At 40.5% G+C, this 18,819-nt stretch overlaps 1 protein-coding gene across 1 annotated transcript; it reads left to right on the forward strand.

Moving 5' to 3' along the window:
* Positions 1 to 1,295: 1,295 nt before the first annotated feature.
* CUNH3orf85 (chromosome unknown C3orf85 homolog) lies at positions 1,296 to 11,557 on the forward strand. Its single transcript, XM_035892986.1, has 4 exons — positions 1,296 to 1,344; positions 8,813 to 8,961; positions 9,162 to 9,247; positions 11,479 to 11,557. The coding sequence occupies exons 1-4, from the start codon at positions 1,296 to 1,298 to the stop codon at positions 11,555 to 11,557; spliced, it is 363 nt and encodes a 120-aa protein (XP_035748879.1).
* Positions 11,558 to 18,819: the final 7,262 nt, after the last annotated feature.

Raw genomic sequence — 18,819 nt, forward strand, 5'->3', positions numbered from 1 at the left:
TGACATCTAACATTTAATTTAGTAGCTCAGAGATGAGGAAAATTGATTGTAAGTTTGGATAATTAATATTTGTTTTTAACGTGGCACCAGAGTGCAGAGCACCTGCCTCCATGTATAATTTGCTAGGTGGGGTTGATTGTTGTTGTGTTTTTGGTTTTTTTAGAACAATGCTAAAATAATGCTAAAGTCGTGAAGCAACCTACTGCAAGGTTAAGGATGCCACCGTTAGACCTGCTGTTCAATAGTGTCCCCTCCTACCCACCAATGTGTAATGACAAAAATTATAAGGCTCTGTAAGTACATAACTAAATGCTCTTTCACTTCCCAACAAACCTTTGCTCCATCCACTGTCTAGAATGGATGGTTCTCACTTTGAATGTAGGAATGTAGTAATACTGCCCATCAGCATGAAGTCTGGTCCCTGACCTATAACGTCAGCAAGGTCTAATTACCTGACGTAAAGACCTTTGAATACACACACGTCTGTGCTGGTGAACTGCGGATCAGCTCACCTCAACGTGTGATAAAGCTCAGCTGTTCTGTGGTCCGTTGTCATCAGTGTAGGTGAGCTTATGAAGATAAACTGGTCTGCAAGAAGGCAACAGCTATGGGCAGTGGGTTGTATATGAAAAGGCAACATCTAACTGGAGAGGTGGGAAAGGTAAGACAGCATGAGCTCATAGGTCAGAGTCCTGACACTAGCAGAAGGCAACGAGAGACCCTGTGATCTGTGCCTGGTTCAGGGCAAGAACCCAACTCCCTCTCTCTTCCTACACCCTAGTGCTTTCTCATCCAGTTTTACCACAGGTTTATTTTCTCAACCCAAGCATTATACAGCTAAACTATACTGTACCCTCAGGCGCTGCTGTCAGAGCAGGTGGATTCAAATACCGTTTCCCACCATTCATATTCACAACAGACTATAAGCCGCTCATGCCCATTACCACAACGAGGGGAAAGCAATCATGCAGAAGACTGGCTTGCAGACACTTGCCTGTTCAGTGCTCACATAACGAGCCCAATGTGCTATTTTGAGTTATAAAGCTTATGGAGAAGTTAATGTATCCACACCATAATGAGCCATTATGGCTCGTTAGAGCCTCAGCTTGCAAAGTCCAAAGTGTACAAACAGAGGCATATAGGACAAATCTGAACTAAGCACTGTACCCTGCCCTCTGCCTGCACCAACGATTTACAGGTATCTGGTAAATGATTTATAAACCTAAAGATAGCAAAGTATAAAACCATATGGCTGCCTCTGCTTTACAAAGGAAATACTTTCTGGATTATTTGCCATGTCTCTGAAAATGTTTCAAATTTTGGTGTCTGCTCTGCTGTTTACAGGTAAGTGCCTGGCACCCTGCCTCATGTCATTCCCTTCTGGCTTGCTAAATAGTCAGCTGGCAAAAAAAAATCTCGTGTTACCACCAGAACAGAACTGAGGGAAGAGAATTAACTGGAAATCACTGCAGCAGGGACATATGGGAGAGTGGGCGAGCACAAGTCTGTATAGCAAATTCTGTGAAATACGGTCTCGATTCCACTCCTCATGACTACTTTTGAACCTATTACTGCTCAACCCCTCAGGTATGAGGAGCGACAATGCATTCCTGACCGAAAGGGATTCTTACAGGATGATTTCCCGAACTGTTAAAATTGTAGAAAAAGCTTAATCATGTTTTTCTGGAATCTTCCCTAAACACTATTCTGATCTCAACATTTATTGTGTGTAAGAAACAATTTCACATGCATTTATAAGGACCCCAAATGATCTATTTCACAAGTGATTTCTGGGATGTCCGATTTGAATTGCTTAAGGAGAACGATTTTTTTAAAGCTTTCAGGCTATCTGATCATTCAACCTTCACAGCACCCTGCAACCAGGGCACCTGAACTCAAGGCTCACCCTGTAAAACTTGGAGCAGAGCGAAAATGGATGGGGCAGGGCCGCAGCATCAGTAGGGCTGAAAGAATGCTCTTCTCAAGGAAGCACAGGCTAGTACAGTCAATGATCAGTGTTGTACATGCTGTGCAATTAATTAATTCTTCACAAAATTAGAAGAAACCAGGCAGGCAGTAAGTGACTGTTGACTTCTTGCCCACATCATGGAAAGATGCTCCAGCCACACACATGCATTAAAAGCGTTTCTTACATCTGAGCGCTCCAACACATGTGCAGTAAATAAATGATGTGAAGAGCTATGGCAAAATGAGTTAGACTGAATTAGCCAATGGTTCATCATCAATTAATAAAAAAGGTGTTTTGTGAATTGCGACCACAGTCAGGTGTACTCTCTCATATGGGCCAAATTCTCTTCCCTGTCATATGACCCTAAGTTTTGGCTGCAGTGAGGCTCCTGCAGGGAGGGAAGGAGACGGAAAGGGCCTTTCTCTTCTGCGAGTTAGAGGTCACCTAAAAACCTTCCTTTCACATTATTTGCTCTTCCTCATCTGCTGCGCACCTGAGCTTGGACTGTTCCTGGGTACTTGTCTATCTTCCTGAACCTCACCTCCTTTCCAGTGAAGGCCATGTGACACCAGCAATGTCACCTGAAGCCAAGCTGGAAGGATAGCAGCCTGCTGCCCCTCCCTTTGGAAGACTTAATCTTTGCTTTCATCTCCCTTATGTCTCTGCCTTTCCTAACAGCCTTGTTTGCCCTCTTTCCTGGATTCCTTTCTTCAAAAGGCAGGTACTGATTACTGAACTCTTAAAAGTTTCATTGATCACAAACAGCTCAGTTTTTCATTAATTGTGAGTCCTTTCAGCAATGATCAAGGTGGTCAATTAAAACAGAGGCTATAAGACTCACTAATAAGAACCTGACTCTTCATCAGACCCTCAACTCAGCTGCTGTAAATCACTCCCCATGATAAATCATCTTCACATCTGGGAATAGGCTTTCTGGGCTGTTTGCTAGACCTTTTCTTTAGCCTCTGCAGAGTGCAGCAGCAAGGGATTGGGTGCAGGAATGTGGTGTCCTGGCCCTGGGATCATTACCGAAGTCTCTCAGATGTCTGATTGGGGTGTCTTGCCTGTACACTCAAGGTTAAACTGACAGCCACATATGGATTTGGAAAGGAAATTTCACCAGGACTCACAGAACAGGACCGATGCTTTTTTAAATACCTTGCTGCAGGAGTAGTTCCTTCCCTAGGATTAGCTAGGATTTTTGCCAAATTGTTTTGCTATTTACTCATACCTGATAACTTTCCCGACCCCTGGCATCACACCAGCAATACGTTCGATAGCTAATACTGCATTAAGTGTCTGTAACTCCTCTGCCTTTGCTGATGAGGGAATGAGGCTAATGCTGTAGCTTTAATGATTTCTAATGACTGAGCTCTCATCTCATGAACCAGACAGCTCATGTCCTGTGCTGTAAAATTAAGAATTGTCAAAGAATAGAGACTACCATACTTCAGGCTTTAAAAATAAACAGATGAGACCAAAATTTCAAAGGCTGGATGATATGAAGAGTGTTGAAGCACTTAACAATCAGTGACTTTGAATTTTGCTGTTGACAGGCATTAGCAAATCTAACTGATTTAATTTTCTCCTAAGGCCTGTTAGAATCCAAACACTTTGGGATATATAGCTGATGTGCAAATGCACATTTCTTTTTCACCATTTCAAAAAGCAATATGCGGGCGTTTGCCTTTAATGTAATTGTGCTTTCCAATGGAGAAAAAGTGACACTTGGCCCAGAGGCAGCCTGCAGAATCCAAAAGTCTATCCCTGCCATGATCCACTCACATATGCAAAGTACTGACAGATAACCACATCTTGATTTCCATGGAGTGCCACATAACCTAGAGAAATACTTTAGTGAAGAGAAAACCAGCTGCTTCCACACTTTTCTTTCAGTGCTTGCACTGTGGTATTCTGAATCCTCAGACAGAGTCCTGGGGTCTGGCTTTGTGAATCTTTTCTGGATTTAGAAAGTTAGAGAGCTGAAGCATAGAGGGGGTCCATTCTGGCTCATTTCTAACCATAAGAAACACACCTGAGCTGCAGCATTTGGCTGACTTTTTCAAAGTTCCCAACACGTCAGCACCAGCCACCTCAGCAAGGTTAAAGTGTCCAAGGTTGAAGTTTGGCTCTGTCCAAGTTTAGCCTCTGTCCAGGCTCTGTCCTAAAGCACTGATAAGATGAGCAGCCTTACCCCTGTGAGCTGACATTTTGACCAGGAGATCACCAAAGCCGATAATAAGAAGAGTTATTAGACTAAAAGGAAAGATAACTACCTGACAGGAGGCTGTAGCGAGGTGGGGGTTGGTCTCTTCTCCCAGGTAACAGGTGATAGAATGAGGGGAAATGGTCTGAAGTTGCACCAGGGCAGGTTTAGATTGGACATCAGGAAAAATCTCTTCACTGAAAGGGTTGTCAAGCATTGGAATGGGCTGCCCAGGGAAGTGGTCGAGTCCCCATCCCTGGAGGTATTTAAAAGACAGGCAGATGAGGGGCTTAGGGACATGGGTTAGTGGTGGGATGGCAGGGTTAACGGTTAAGGGTTGGACTTGATGATCTTGAAGGTCTTTTCCAACATAAACAATTCTATGATTCTATGAAAGGAGCCAGAGCAATTGCCAACTTTTGGCATTTAAATTCCATTGATATAAATAACTACAGCAATAGGTTTTCAGGTTGTCAGAAACTTGCAATAGTCTTCAGAAACTAGGGAGAGAAACAAATAGCTCCAGTTTATATGACAATGTGCACAGTCAGTGACTGAAGTGTTGCTAAGTAATTGTCAATTTTTTTGTAAATATCACAGCAAATCAGACATAAACCACTTTTCCCTGTGGTAGATGCACACCAGGGATTAATTTTGGTCCCAAGCCTTGAGATTGCTCCTCACCACTTATACAATACTGCTGATTTAGCTAAAATAGGCTCCCTGGAGGGTAAGCATATCCTATATTAAAGGTTTGTCTTCTTATAATTTAACTCTACCATTAGACATGCAAATGGTGGCTTTCCTGCTCTCCCCGAAGACTGCTAAACATATGTATTGCTTAGCTTTTAAAAAAGAAAAAGCATATCAATTAAATGGGTGCCTAAGCAGGCAAAGGTGTCAAAATTTAATCCCTTACTTGCCTTTTTGACTGTGTGATGAAGTGGACCATTTCATATTCAGCTGACAGGAAAAGATGTCTTCCTGGGAAGATTTTGTGGTTTCACCCAGCTAAATATCTTGCTTTCTAGAAATCTATCCTTGCACAATAGAGAGTTAAGCTTCCATTTGAGTCTAGTATGAAGAGTTTTTAATGCACAATAATTTAAGATCTATGCAGGTTGATTTTATATTTTAAGTGCAGTTTGCTTGCTATAGTGAAATTCTTTTTTATTATTACCTTGACATTCCAAGCTATTTGATATGCCTTTTTCATAATCAGTTGGGGTTTTTTGGTTTGTTGTTTTTTCGGATTTTGGGTTTTTGGGGGTTTTTTTTTGGGTTTTTTTTGTGGTTTTTTTTAAATAATCAATGCTGGATTAAGTACACATTTGCTATTTTGACAAAGATGACAAGGTTCTACCACCATCTCCCTGCTCTCAAGTTTAGTCTTACACTGTTTCACACTAATCAAAAATGAGATGCTCAGAAGGCACCATAGTAGTAATGATTACTAATAGTTCTCCCTCTGGGCAATCTGCTTAGGTGTACAGGATAGACAAAGCTACCTGCTGAAAACAATAATTACACGAGCTAAGCATCTGCTTGCTAAAACCAGCCAATTTTTTCTATAATTTGCTTTTCATATGAGAACACTGAGTGAATCTTCAAGAGATGATGAAAGGAAACACTCTGACTGGTAATAGCTGATACAGCCCCTGCAATAGTTCACTCCCTGCACACATTCCTCCTATTTTCCCTTTGGGCTGTTAATCCCTAAATGTGCTTTTCAAATAACATATTTATCTGAGAGAAAAGAGGGAAAACTTTATTGAATAAGAACATTAACATACAATATATCTGACTGCTCTTCACAGCGAGTTAACTTGGTTTCACTACAATTTGAAATTCTTCATCTTTTTTTAACTTCATGCACTGTAAGCCATTTCATTAACATTACCCACCTGCTCCTGACTCCCTCCAGCCTCACGCCCAGGTGCTCTGAAACTCTGTTCTCCTGGTCTCTGTGCTATTATTCTGCAAGATGGAGAGCTGCAGCTCTTCAGGAATAGTCTGGGTTTATAAAAGCACCTACCTGAGCAACAAAGTCTTCCACAATCTTTTACTAAACCGTTCAAAAGTTGGGGAAAACTTACACACAGCCTGCGAAACTTAAACTGAGGCAAGACATAGGTTATTTGCTGAAGACTATACACTCTATTCAGAGGGGCTACTCAGATGGAGGCATCTGATCTGATGCCCCCAGGTCTACATTAGAGTGTTAAGAACTTGGTTTCTCTGAGCTCTGCCAGGGCACAAGCAAACGTGCAACCCTGCTTGTCTGTGTAGTCCCAGTGGAAGGCCAACAGGACTATTTCTAGTATTCTTCTGGAGGTGAATGAAGTTTGCCCCATTCAGAGATCTATAATGATCCTTACAGTAAGATGAAGGGACAATGAGCTAAGCCTGAAGGGTTAGCCTGAATATGAAGGCACTTACCTGATTTTCTTCTGGTACTTATGCATCTTTTGAGTGCCCCAGCAGCTAGGGACAAGCCCTGCAGAGATGGCTTACAGGTGCTAAAGGTGAGAGGTGGAAGGATTTGAGCTAACAGCTAGAGAGGAACAAGATCTGGGTATCAACAGTGACAAAAGAAGCCAAGAGCAGAGCTGACACCCCTGCCTCCCTTTGGAGCAGGCAAGGGCAGTTTAATCAAAGTGAATACTCAGTATCGTCAGGGATGGCATTTCTCATTGGATACAGGTGTAACCAGAGCAGAATGTATATTAAAAATTGAAAGTTAATACCTGTAAGGCACACCACTCTGCACCACAGTAGCCAACACCTCACCATCCCACCAACAGAACAATCTCATTTTTTTGAAGATGCTGGCAGTGGGGAAGAGAAACACAAAAAGCAGAGCTGCTTAATGATTTTTTTTTCTAGCTTACCATGAAGCTGGAAGGCCAGAGCACATATTAGTGATAAAATTTCATGTTTAATGGCCCTTACTAACTATATATATATTTAAACAAAAGTGAAGCCTGTTACCAAGCCAATTTCTGATCCCAGTTCAGTTATCTCAGTCCAGAAATGTAATCATGAGCTTACAAAATATATAATACCAAAAAAATGCCCCCAAATCCACTAAAGAGAAGTTAACAGCTCATAGATTTTTCTACTGGATTGTACTAAGTTGCCAGAGAAATAGTGAAATTTGGTACAAGCTTAGTTTTATCTTGTGCAGCTCTGGAACAGAAGTGTAGCAGCTTAATAGACAAATACAAGAAATATTTTTTTTTTTTCTTCCCCAGGACAAAATCTTACTTGATTTCTGAAGTACAGAAATAGCTATTCCTCAGTTCCCTAAGGGAAGAGCAGTTCACACAACAAGAGTCTTCACACCAAATATCTGAACTTAGGTTTTTCCATGGAGTTGTTAACATTTTTCAAGATGGTATTCCTTGAAAACTCCCTAGCCCCAAATTTCTTCCTCTAGTTTATAGTAACTTGGTATCTGAAGAAACCGAAGTAGGAAGGAACCACTGGGACTATCATTGCTTGCAAAGTAAACTTTCTAAAGTCCTATTTCATGTTCTTGTTAAGAGTAATAACTACCTTCACTTATTTTTTTATTCCTTACTGTGTAATCAAGCATCTTCTCACCTTCTTTTCAAGCATTTTTTGGCTTTTAAAAGAAACAAAGTGAAAAGGAGCAGCGAATACTCCAGCTCACATATTTGCTACCTATATGCATTCAGTGTATGTTTTCTTCCATTTAAAAAACTAAAGAGAGACCATATTGTGGATGATCAGCAAAGCTAGCAGTAATAGCAAGTGAACTGGATTTAGCTGAGCATTGCACATGAAAGAAAATATTTTACATTCTCAGTTACATATTTGCCCCTAGAAATCCAGGAATAAGGGCATTAGCCGTCAGGCAACAGCTTGCCCTGCTGAGCTCCCCTTGCAAGGCACAATAGACAAGAGTTCAAATTCTTGGCCCATCTGTACCAAATACGTGCAGGTCACCCTCAGGTGTCCATTTAAACCCACTTCACTAAATTGGAGCACAAGTGTTTACAGACACTGGCCTCACCCTGGCTGATGTATCCAAGTTTCAACTTAACCAGCAGTTCATTAAAAATTGTATGATTCTGACTGACATGCTATTTTAGAGCAGTTTAACCCCAAATGAATTTGTGTCTCAAACACTGGAGACTAAAAAGAAAAAGACTTTTCCTGTACCAGGGCCTTTCACATGAAGTTAATAAGGAGTTCAGCTCTTTTTCTTGGGCAGAATGGTTATTCCAAGAAGATCTGCAAGACGTACTTCTGCATCTGGGCTGACCTCAAAAGCAGTCTAACGCAATGAGATAACAAAATCAGAAGTACAATATATTTTGCTCATAGAGGAAATTCCATGCATGCAATTTCTATGCTGCTACTAATGAGAATAAATACTACATCTAAACCAGGAGGTTTAGAAAGTATAGTTAAGTTTATGGGTAGGTTTAGTTTTTTTTGGTTTTGTTTTTTTTTTTTTTTTTAAAAACAACTTCAGGCTTATCAGCATGCCCAAGACTAGTGCAATTCCAGTCTAAAGTACAGGTCCAAAGACATGCTCCTTGGTTATAAATATGTTTTTTGAAGTGCACATTCTAAAATATTTTTCTGATATTACAAATATTTCTCAGTTTCCATTTCAGGTGTCCTTGGAGCACCTTTTCTGACAGAAGAATCAGCAAATCAATTTATACGACTTAAACGACAGATACCATATTCTCAGAACTACTGGGACCCAAGCAGCAGCCAGAATGCATGGGGATACACTGTGGCTGAACAGGTAATTTCTTCCATCATCTTGCAGCATCTATTGAAAAAAAGAAGGTACAGGTCTGGGATGAGCATGTAACAGCAACCCTTTGGGGCAAGGGAAGAAATCTCTCTGATTTATCAACGCAGGCAAGGTTACTCAGTAGTCACAGACTGCATTTATTCACTATGAAAGCTCAGGATATTTTTCTCTGTTTTGATGTACTTCAGGTTAGTGAATCATGGACAGCTTTGAGAGACACAGCACAATACTACATGGACTGGGGTTCTTTTGCCTTTGATCCTTCGACTGCCAGGTACGATGGGGTTTCTCAACAGAGCATTTCATAGACTCTGAACACATGCATACAGTAAAATTGACCAACATAAGAGGGCTGGCAATAGTGTCCCTGTGGCATAACTTGACACATTAACAAACCTGATTATAAGAGACGTCTTGAAAAAATAAAGATTGTTGTTACTGTCCAAGTTTTATAGTTATTTAAATACGGTCATTTTATTGAGGCAAGTTCTTTTTCAAGTATGCTTTGGAAGAATTCATTAAAAGCTTAACGAATATATATCTTTCTAAAAGTCCATAGAAGCTTAACTGCAGCAATATATCCTACATAGTTAATTTAAAAAGCAGACAGAAAACAGCTCCTGAGGAGAAAAATAAAAGATAAAACCCCCCATCTATTTCAGTAACAAGACTGTATTCAGTGTAGAATAAAACCTCAGTAGAACAAAACAGAGAATGAGACATAGCAGTTGGTAAAACCAGTATTTATAGATCAGTGGACAAGTACTTGAATTGAAGCATCTCAGAGTGTCATAGAGAAATTATTTAGGACTGAGCTAGAACATACACATTTTTGGGACATAATTTTGTCAAATTTAGGGAACAACTGCTAAAATGATTCAGTTTGATGAGCACAATGCTGAATACGCACATTATTCCTGTAAAACTCTTGTCATACAAAGATACTGCAGTCCTTTGAAACGGACAGGAGTGGGTAGACCTAAACTCATACAACTTCAAGTTTCAGTGCTCAAAATAGTTACGAAGACGTAGCAATCTGATCAGTCTGACTGTAACCAACAATAGGAAAATGGGTACACTTTGAATTGAGTATGCTTTGAATTTTGTTGACTTAGAAGTAGCTTTCTTTTTGAAAGTGAGCACAAAGCTTCATTTTGAAATGCAGCTTTTGAAAAGCACTTTTTTTGTAAGCTAAGAATTTGACTTGGAGAGTCTCAGAGTGAGCTTTCTAAGACTGTTCCATCTGAAAGGTGAGGCCAGTTTCACTCTGAGCAGACACAAAGCAGAAGAGAATAGCTAAAACTCATGGTTTCCCCACCCTCCTGCTAAGCCTACAGCTGGTGCCCTTGGGCGATTAGATGGAAGCACCAGAACATTCTCTCACAGTTTCTAATACTGATATGGGCAGCAACCTTCTTGGCTAGCAGCAGTTGCTTCTGCCTTATGACAAATCTGAAGTTACCTGAAGACACTTTACTCAGTTTTCTGGAAAAAAAAAAAACCCAAAACTCACCCTATCTTTTCCATCAGAAAAATGATTCAGATAGAAAATGCCTAAATGCATCTAATTATTAGTTGTCCAATACATGTGTCTGAAGGCTGTGATCCTGACAGCTGCCAGGCATACTACACAGTGAGTTATGCCTCCAGAATGATAATCCTCCTGACTGTCACATGGCAGGATTAAAGCCAGTTTACAGAAACACATTTATAGGCACTCTCATTGAAGCATGTTTAGGATTTCAGAGAGGGGCTGTTTGACTCCCAGACTGAAATAAACTTCCCAATACTAATATGACAGAAATTAACATCCAGAGCTTTTAGGAAGGCATATAGTAGAAATAGCATCAAGCTAGAAGTTACAAAAACATTATGGATAAAGTAAAACAATGATTTTCCACCTTATTGTTTGTGATAAATGATAATTCTGAGATGGCCAAGAAAAGCAAGCCTATACAGCATACAGAATCATAGAATCCTTTGGTTGGAAAAGATCTTTAAGATCATCAAGTCCAACCGTACCTGCCCACTACTAAACCATGTCTCTAAGCACCTTGTCCACCCATCTTTTAAATACCTCTAGGGATGGGGACTCAACCACTTCCCTGGGCAGCCTGTTCCAGTTCCTGATAACCCTTCCAGTGAAGATTTTTTTCCTAATATTTAATCTAAATCTCTCCTTGCACAACTTGATGCCATTTCCTCTCATCCTACACTTGTTACTTGGGAGAAGAGACCAACACCCACCTGGCTACAGCCTCCTCTCAAGGCAGTTGTAGAGGGTGATAAGGTTTCCCCTCAGCCTCCTCTTCTCCAGGCTGAACATCCCCAGTTCCCTCAGCTGGTCCTCATAAGACTTGTGCTCCAGGAATCTGGTTCAGGAGCTGTACTTCCAGAAGAAAACATTTGCAAAAGCTTGAAAATCTGAAGGCTGGAGCTGCTGACAGGATATTTAAATTAATTTTGCAAAATTTTTCTAAAAGCAATTTATTCCATCTTTTCTAGAGACAACATCAGATCTTACTTGGACATGCTACAGCAGTCTGGGACTCACCTCCAGCAACAGACAAGGATGAGCTATTAAACCATACACATCTCGTATCTGGCCATGTTAGTATATGGCATGTTGTGTATTTGCCATTATGTATTTGATAAGATGACTTTATCTCATCCCACTGCCTAAAAGCAAAATTAACACGCTAATTCTCTCAATACCACATATTTTATATTCATAAGTAGAAGTGAGATGTAAGTCATGGTAAACTGAATAAGAAGTTGAAGATAAGGCAACCATTAACTTTTAGCAGATTAGGTTTAAGAAAGCCTGTGTTTTCAGGTAAAAGTTTTTTTGACTAAACAATTTTTTTTGAATGTACGTTGCTGCTTCTGTGACTGAAAACCACATTTTTATTTCTCAATATTTTACTTTAACTACATTTTTGAGAGGCAATGAAGAAATGGAAATCAGTCACTTTGAGGGGCTAAGCAGAGCACATTCGCTCCAGCTTTGGCTAGTAAGAAAAGTATACTTCCGTACCTCCAGTCCATTTCCATTTTTTCAAGTATGGGGGTCAAATTAGTAAGTATTATGGCATACATCCATCTCATATGTATGCTTTGCTTTCTGCATTTAAACTTCTGTACTTGGTCTTGAATGCCAAAACCAACTGAAGCCACAGCTACCACTGTGAGTTGTTTTTTCTTACTCTGTGAAAGTAGGAGCTGGTGGAAATACTTATTTACGGCTCCTTTTCTAATAAAAGTGGTGATAACAAAATGTTACTTATGCCAAGTTCTTGAGTCTGGAAGTTTCCCTGTTCCTATCCGTTAATTTACCTTATTTCAGGACATCTTTGAAGAAAGGATTGGGCTCCCACATTTCTTGTGTGTGTTATTAATATACTGCCAGTAATTAAAAGCTTTCCACCCTGGTCAAAATTTCTGCATGGACAAAGAGGACCTGCTGTGGAAACCGAAATGTATGGTAACCTTAAAGGCCAGGTAGGTGAAGGCAGGCAATTTTTGCTCACATTTTATCACCAAAGAACAGATTCTGTACGTTGTGCATTCAGGGTTCTTTGTGAATATAGACTGTATACTGAGTGGAATGAAGATAATGTTGGGTCTTCTAAAAAGAAATACATATTCTGACATTTTGGCAATCTCTACCATGCTCCTAGGTATGAAACTCTCCTTAGGCCATTATTAATTTCCCTGCATAGGACAATGGGCCTGAAATTGCCATTATTCATTAGCTGAAGCTGAAAATTCATTAAATGCTTGAAAGAGATAAACGAGGTGCAAGTTCAGTATTTGCCATGTAGAATTTCACATCTTCAGTTACACTACTTAATTATGAACAATTCATTCAAAGATAAGGGGTGACACATGATGTATAGACTAAAAGACCTCACTAGTTAAACACGGTCATGGCCTGTCCTTTCTGAGCCCCTTCCCTGTGCTGCTCGACCTTGGATAAGCAAGTGCACCAGATCCTAAACCTTCCACTATTTTCCTCAGTAACAGTGCAGGCACGACAGTTACTAAAACTCTTCAATTTATAACAAAAAGCAAGACTGTAAGGACAAGCACTGCCTTTTGTTTTAAATGGATGTAAAGTAAAAATCAAAGGATCTGCCTCCTCCAGCTGTGCACCTTGCTGGTCCCAGAGATATTGCCATTCCGCAGGCAGCAGTGCCCAAGCCACTTGCGCATCAGTTCCTCAAGTGCTGCTGTTTTCAGCCCTGCCTCTCTAATTGATATTGTTGCTGCTAGGGTTGGGGTTTGGGATCTGCTTGAGAATTAGCTGCAGTTTTCATGCCTGCATGGTAAGTTAAACCAAAATCAGAGTTAGTTCAGGAGTTGATTTGCAAACTTACAACAGGCACCCCTGGAGCATGGATGACAAAGTACATCAATGACGTGGAAGGCAAAACGAAGTACGTCTTACCTCATCTACTATCAACTGATGAGGTAACTTCCCAATCTTTATGAGCCATTTTATGGTTGTCAGAGTCATAAAATTAGAACAACCACTGCCTTAAGTCTATTTGCCACGAGGACGGTCTTGCATAAGGCTGGCTTTACAACCAAAAACATCAGACAAAGCCAGAGGATGCAATTTGACAGTTCTGTTGTACTTAGACATGACTAATTCCTATAAAGAAGTTGTTCTGAAAGCCAGAACCTCAATCTGCAAAGCCATAGCTTCAAGCTAATGTCACTAATTCAGATAATTAGTCTTGCTGAATTAAATGGGAAGAATTGTGCATGCATGAGTAGCGGTGGAGGATGAGGTGCTTATTTCATGTTATCTAAATACATGCCACTCATGACAATGAGCAAATGGCTTTCACAGGCATTTGAATGTTAAATTCCTTCTTCTGCATTATTAATAACCAGAAAAAATATTTACCCTGTGAATTTGCTCCCCGTACTCTTTCAGCACAAGTAACTTTGGACCCTTATTTATTGCCTTTTCCCACACATCTTCACGTTGCCACCTACAGGTTTTATCTCCTTGCTTTTCCTACACAGCACAGATACACATGCAGTACCTTATTCATAACAAATCCAAAGAACAAGACTAAACTATAGAGAATTTCAACTATAGCTCTGATGGTCATGAGGGTGGAAATACAGGTCTCAGGACACAGTATCTTTGCTTCTAGCGCAATGGACAGCAGTTCCTCTAACTAGTTCCTGAATACCGCAACTTTCTTGAGAAAAAAAAAACCTTAAACCACACAAGCAACAAAGCTCCCTGAGGCCAGAGACAGCAGAGGTCCTGGGGGAGAAGGGGAATAGGCTGAGAGGAAGAGGCGTCACAGAAAGCTGAAGTCAGGTTTGTCTCTGTATAGACATTAACTGGACAGATGCAGGAGAACATCCACTAGGCAGTCCCAACTTCCCAACTCTTTTCTGAGTGATGTGAGCAGGATGACTGTCTAAGATAAGCAGAATGACAGAAATCGGGATGCCCAAGTATCTCATGCTCCAGCAGAAGCTCTTCCCCAAGCAAGGCACTTACAGGGTCTCCTTCCCACAGGTGTTCTCCAGTGCAGAGTCAGATCTGAATCATGCTGCAGTCCCTTCCTCAGTCAGAGCACTTGCCTATTCACTCAGCTTCTTGGCAAAACTTAGAAGGACCAAATTACCTTTGCGATCTCTGCTACTCTGTCAAGCTGAACTGAAAACAGCACACAGGTTAAAAAATCACTGCGACTAGACATAGGGGATAAACACGTACCTACTCAGACAACACGACTGTAGGAGCTTTGCTTTGTTAGAGAACCAGATTAAAGATTCAAGTCTAGTCTGACATGACAGGAGAAGTAAGAAAACCCATCTCTCCAATAATAATTAAAGAAAAAGATTAATACTCCATGGGCTTTCTTTTAATGAGAAAAACAAGTCATCCTGAACAGAGCAAACAGGGGAAGCTGTAGAACCCAAGTAACCTATATATAGCCCACATTACAAATGCTGAATATGGGATGAGGACTAAGACATAAACTGTTTTCTATAAGCTCAGCAGAACAGGTGAGTATATAAAAGTAATGAGAAAGAAACATTTATTTTATGGGCTGGAATGGTTTCTACAAACAGAACAGTGGCACCTGGTTTTCAGTGAAAGATCTACACACCACTATGGTGATTCACATGATTGAACCTGGTCCCATACGATTTAATGCATAAACCTTTTGAGCTTGCATCACACTATCATTATGCACTTGCTTTGTGCTTGATCTTCTGTTGTTTTACTTTAAACCAAAACAGCCAAGACAAAATATTCATCTAATCTATAGCTGCTGCTGTAATCCTCAATGCAAGCAAAAGCGAGCTGTGTTCAAAGCAATTTTATGTTGGCTGATTAAATATACAAACCACCCACCTGAGACAGGTCCATTGTCATAACCACTCCATGTAGAGTGGAAAATAAATTATTAGTGGTTTATATATCATCCATAGGAAGCAATGAGATCAGTAGTTAGAATGTTAAGACAGAAAATTACTGAAAATTGAAAAGTTCAGTGAGGAGAAGAAATAACCATTCTTTGTGATTATCATCTTAAGTAAACAAACATCAGTAATTACTATTCTGCACCAAAGACTGTTGGAGAGATGCGTATTTCAAACAATATGACATCAAACCTGCGGAGTCTCCTTTCCACTGGCTGGAAAAAGAGTAACAACTCTTTTTACGAGAGGTGAGCAGTATCAAGCTGGATATCTGTAAAGGTGATCGACATATGACAACAGAGCAAACGTCTGCTCCCTTTGAGCCTGGACCAATGTCACATCCCACCACAGCACTGGGCAGGCTGAGTGCTGCAGCCAGCTGTCCTAGAGGTGAAACAAATACTCACTCACCTCCATAATGTGAATTTAACCATCACCTCCCTTGGGGAGTAAACTTTCCCTCCTATGCCAGTGTCAGTTGAAGCAGGGGTAGGGGAGGAAGAAGGGACAGACTGGTGCACTTCAGCCTTCTAGGATCAACCCATAAAAGCTTCTTTCTCTACGAGGCGTTACACGATAGTCAGCTTGGAGTGACACTTCTTATTCAGCTACTAACTGCCGGTCACACAACTGCTGCTAAGGTGATTTCATGCCAGTCACTGCCTCCTTGGCCGGACTGAATAAGCGTGTGAGATCCTGCCTGAATAATTCAGCTACGTCCTGGTTGTGATTGAAAGCTGCTGCGCAGCAGGGAGCTAGTTCAGGGAAGGCTTAAAAAACATCCTTGCAATTGCTGTCAATATTATTATCATAAATCCAAGGCCCAATTGTGCAAGGTGCCATGAGAAAGCAGTTAGTCTGGCATCCTCAAAATGCAGGTAGTACTGTCTAAGGACAAGAAAACAACCACAGGAAGAAAGTGACCAAAAAAAAGACAACTATGGGTCTTGGCGGTAGGTGTTCAGCACTGCAGAATAACTGATTAGGTAGTTATTTAGAAGAATGAGTTAAAAAGAATCTTGTCTGCAATTTCAAACATGCTTTGGGTGCAGCCTTGCACAGAACTATAAAGTGCTGCTTCCTCTCAGTGTCTGTGCTCAAGTATTTATGGCCTTACCTTTGCTGTGGAGTTCAGGTAGGAGGCTCAGGGCTGACAGATCTACCGCAGGCTTTCTGATGGAATAGGACCTCCCCACATTACACCATGGGCAACATGCAGTCTGATTTTTGCTATAGTACCTCAGAAGGTAGCTACCATTACACTATACCAAAGCTGTATGTACTGGCTTTTTGTTTTTAATTTAGAACCACTTACAGAAATGAGGAAGAGTCTATTTATAAAGGTTTACCATCGTGAACCTAAGGGGAAAAAAAAACCCAAATATGCTTTTACTCATATGTCATTTGGGACAATTACCTATTGCTAAGTGCACAAACAAATCAGTCAGTCACTGTACTTTGTGGACTACGGAAATAATTTTCCTACAAATAAGAAAATAATCTCGCTTTTCGTTACTCCGGGTTACACAGTTCCCTACTCCTTTGTCATCCTCTCTGCCCCAGGCTAAGGTCTGTTTTCATTCCCTCAATAATTGCCAGAGGATTAGATCTAGCCAAAGTACATCCACAGGTACTGTTTATAGCAACCACAGATTACTCTGCGCCTCACTAAAATGTTCAGGCTGCCTTGATTTATCAGGTCAACTGTGTCAGGAACAGCATATGCAGCAGCAATTACAAAATAAGAAAATTACAAAAAAAGTCTCTTTCCTTGCAACGATGGACTTTGTCATTAAGACATGCTAGTCTGAAACCAGGAATGGAAGCCGAAGGATTTTCAGAGAATTGCTTGTCTGCCAGCTCCTTCTTTCCTACAGCGAAAGCTTTGAAGCTACACTACTAGTGGGAGCAGTGATAATGGAGGATGGAATTATTTGAGGCGGGCGGAGCCTTCCTTTCCAGGTCTAAACTAACACTTAAAATTGCATGCCTGGAAATGAAGGGGCAGCCAGCACACATGCTGAAAACATTAGGCACACCCTCCTAAAATCAGCTTCTTGAAGAACACTTAATGAGCGAGCAGACATTAGCACACAAAAAAGCTGCATCATCTGCATCATAGCTGGGCGATTAGAAGAAATGAGTCCCAGGAAATGATAACTGCATTTGTCTCAGAAGCTCACTGGATAGCCTGGGCCAGCCAAGTTTTCTCTGAATCTTTTTCAAGCTGAACTAATCTGCCCTGAAAGCTGCTAGCTCGAAAGTGTTGCTACTATTAGTCTGGAAAGGGAACTCTGAGAGAAACTCTTTGAAATTGTCACTTTTGGTTCTGGACAAAGACTGAAAGTAGCTTATCTATGCCAATAAGCTGGCTGGCAAAGGACTGGATCTGTCCTTTGCATTTGACCCCAATACAAGTGATATGTCTTCTTTCACAAGTCCTGCAGCATCAGGACTCAATCAAGTTAAAGAGCTGATTTTACCATCCTCTAAAATTGGACATCCTGAAGCATGTATGTTTATATAGAAAATGGCTCACAGCACCGAAGAGTACAGGCATGAATTAATTATCTTCCTAACACAAGATCATACAATGTGTAACAACAGTACCAATTGTTATGTCCAATGAAAATGTATTATAAACATTTCTGTCTCATTATCTTGTGACTACACAACAGTTTTATAGAAAGACTCCTTGAGGACAGGCTATATATGCCTGATTCCTTTTCCTTTTTTTTCCCATTGCTTAGATTGCATAGCAAGCAAGTGTCCCAGATGGAAGGGACCACTCAGCGATAGCTAAACTGTCGACTGTATAGTTCTCCAAACTTGTATTAATACAAGTGAACATATACCACAGAATTTTTTTTGAACCCAGAAAAGTTGGCTGTTAAGATGGCATAACAGTCCACAGTGAGAACATCATTTTCCAGAAAAAAAGTTGGAAAGTGTCATCGAATTACAAGGTGGTAATAAGATCTGAAGGGTTTTTTCAGCATATATGGACATCCTGCTAATCTGATATGCCAGTGCCAGACTGTGCCTCCAGAAATAATTAACAATAGCAGTTGCACAGCTATTTCATCAGTAGAAACACTGGAGAGTGATGAATCCATGCAAAGATTGCACAGGTAGAATGAAAGATCATTACAATAGACAGGTACATTAATAGGCTAGCAGTGTATTCTTAGTGTGAAGTAAAGTTCAGTTTCTCAGTTTCATCTCTTTCCTGGGCTCAGTGTCAGTGAAGAAGGTTTGAATAATTTCAAGGAAGTCAAAGTTATGATTTGTCAGTTGTTTTCATGTACTCTTTTAATTTTACAGTTGTGGGGGTTTTTTAATGTTACAGCTTTTAGAAACTACAGAATCATATTTTACTGTAGA

The sequence above is a fragment of the Egretta garzetta genome, unplaced genomic scaffold (genome assembly GCF_000687185.1).
Source record: "Egretta garzetta isolate BGI_Z169 unplaced genomic scaffold, ASM68718v1 scaffold554, whole genome shotgun sequence".
NCBI lineage: Eukaryota > Metazoa > Chordata > Aves > Pelecaniformes > Ardeidae > Egretta > Egretta garzetta.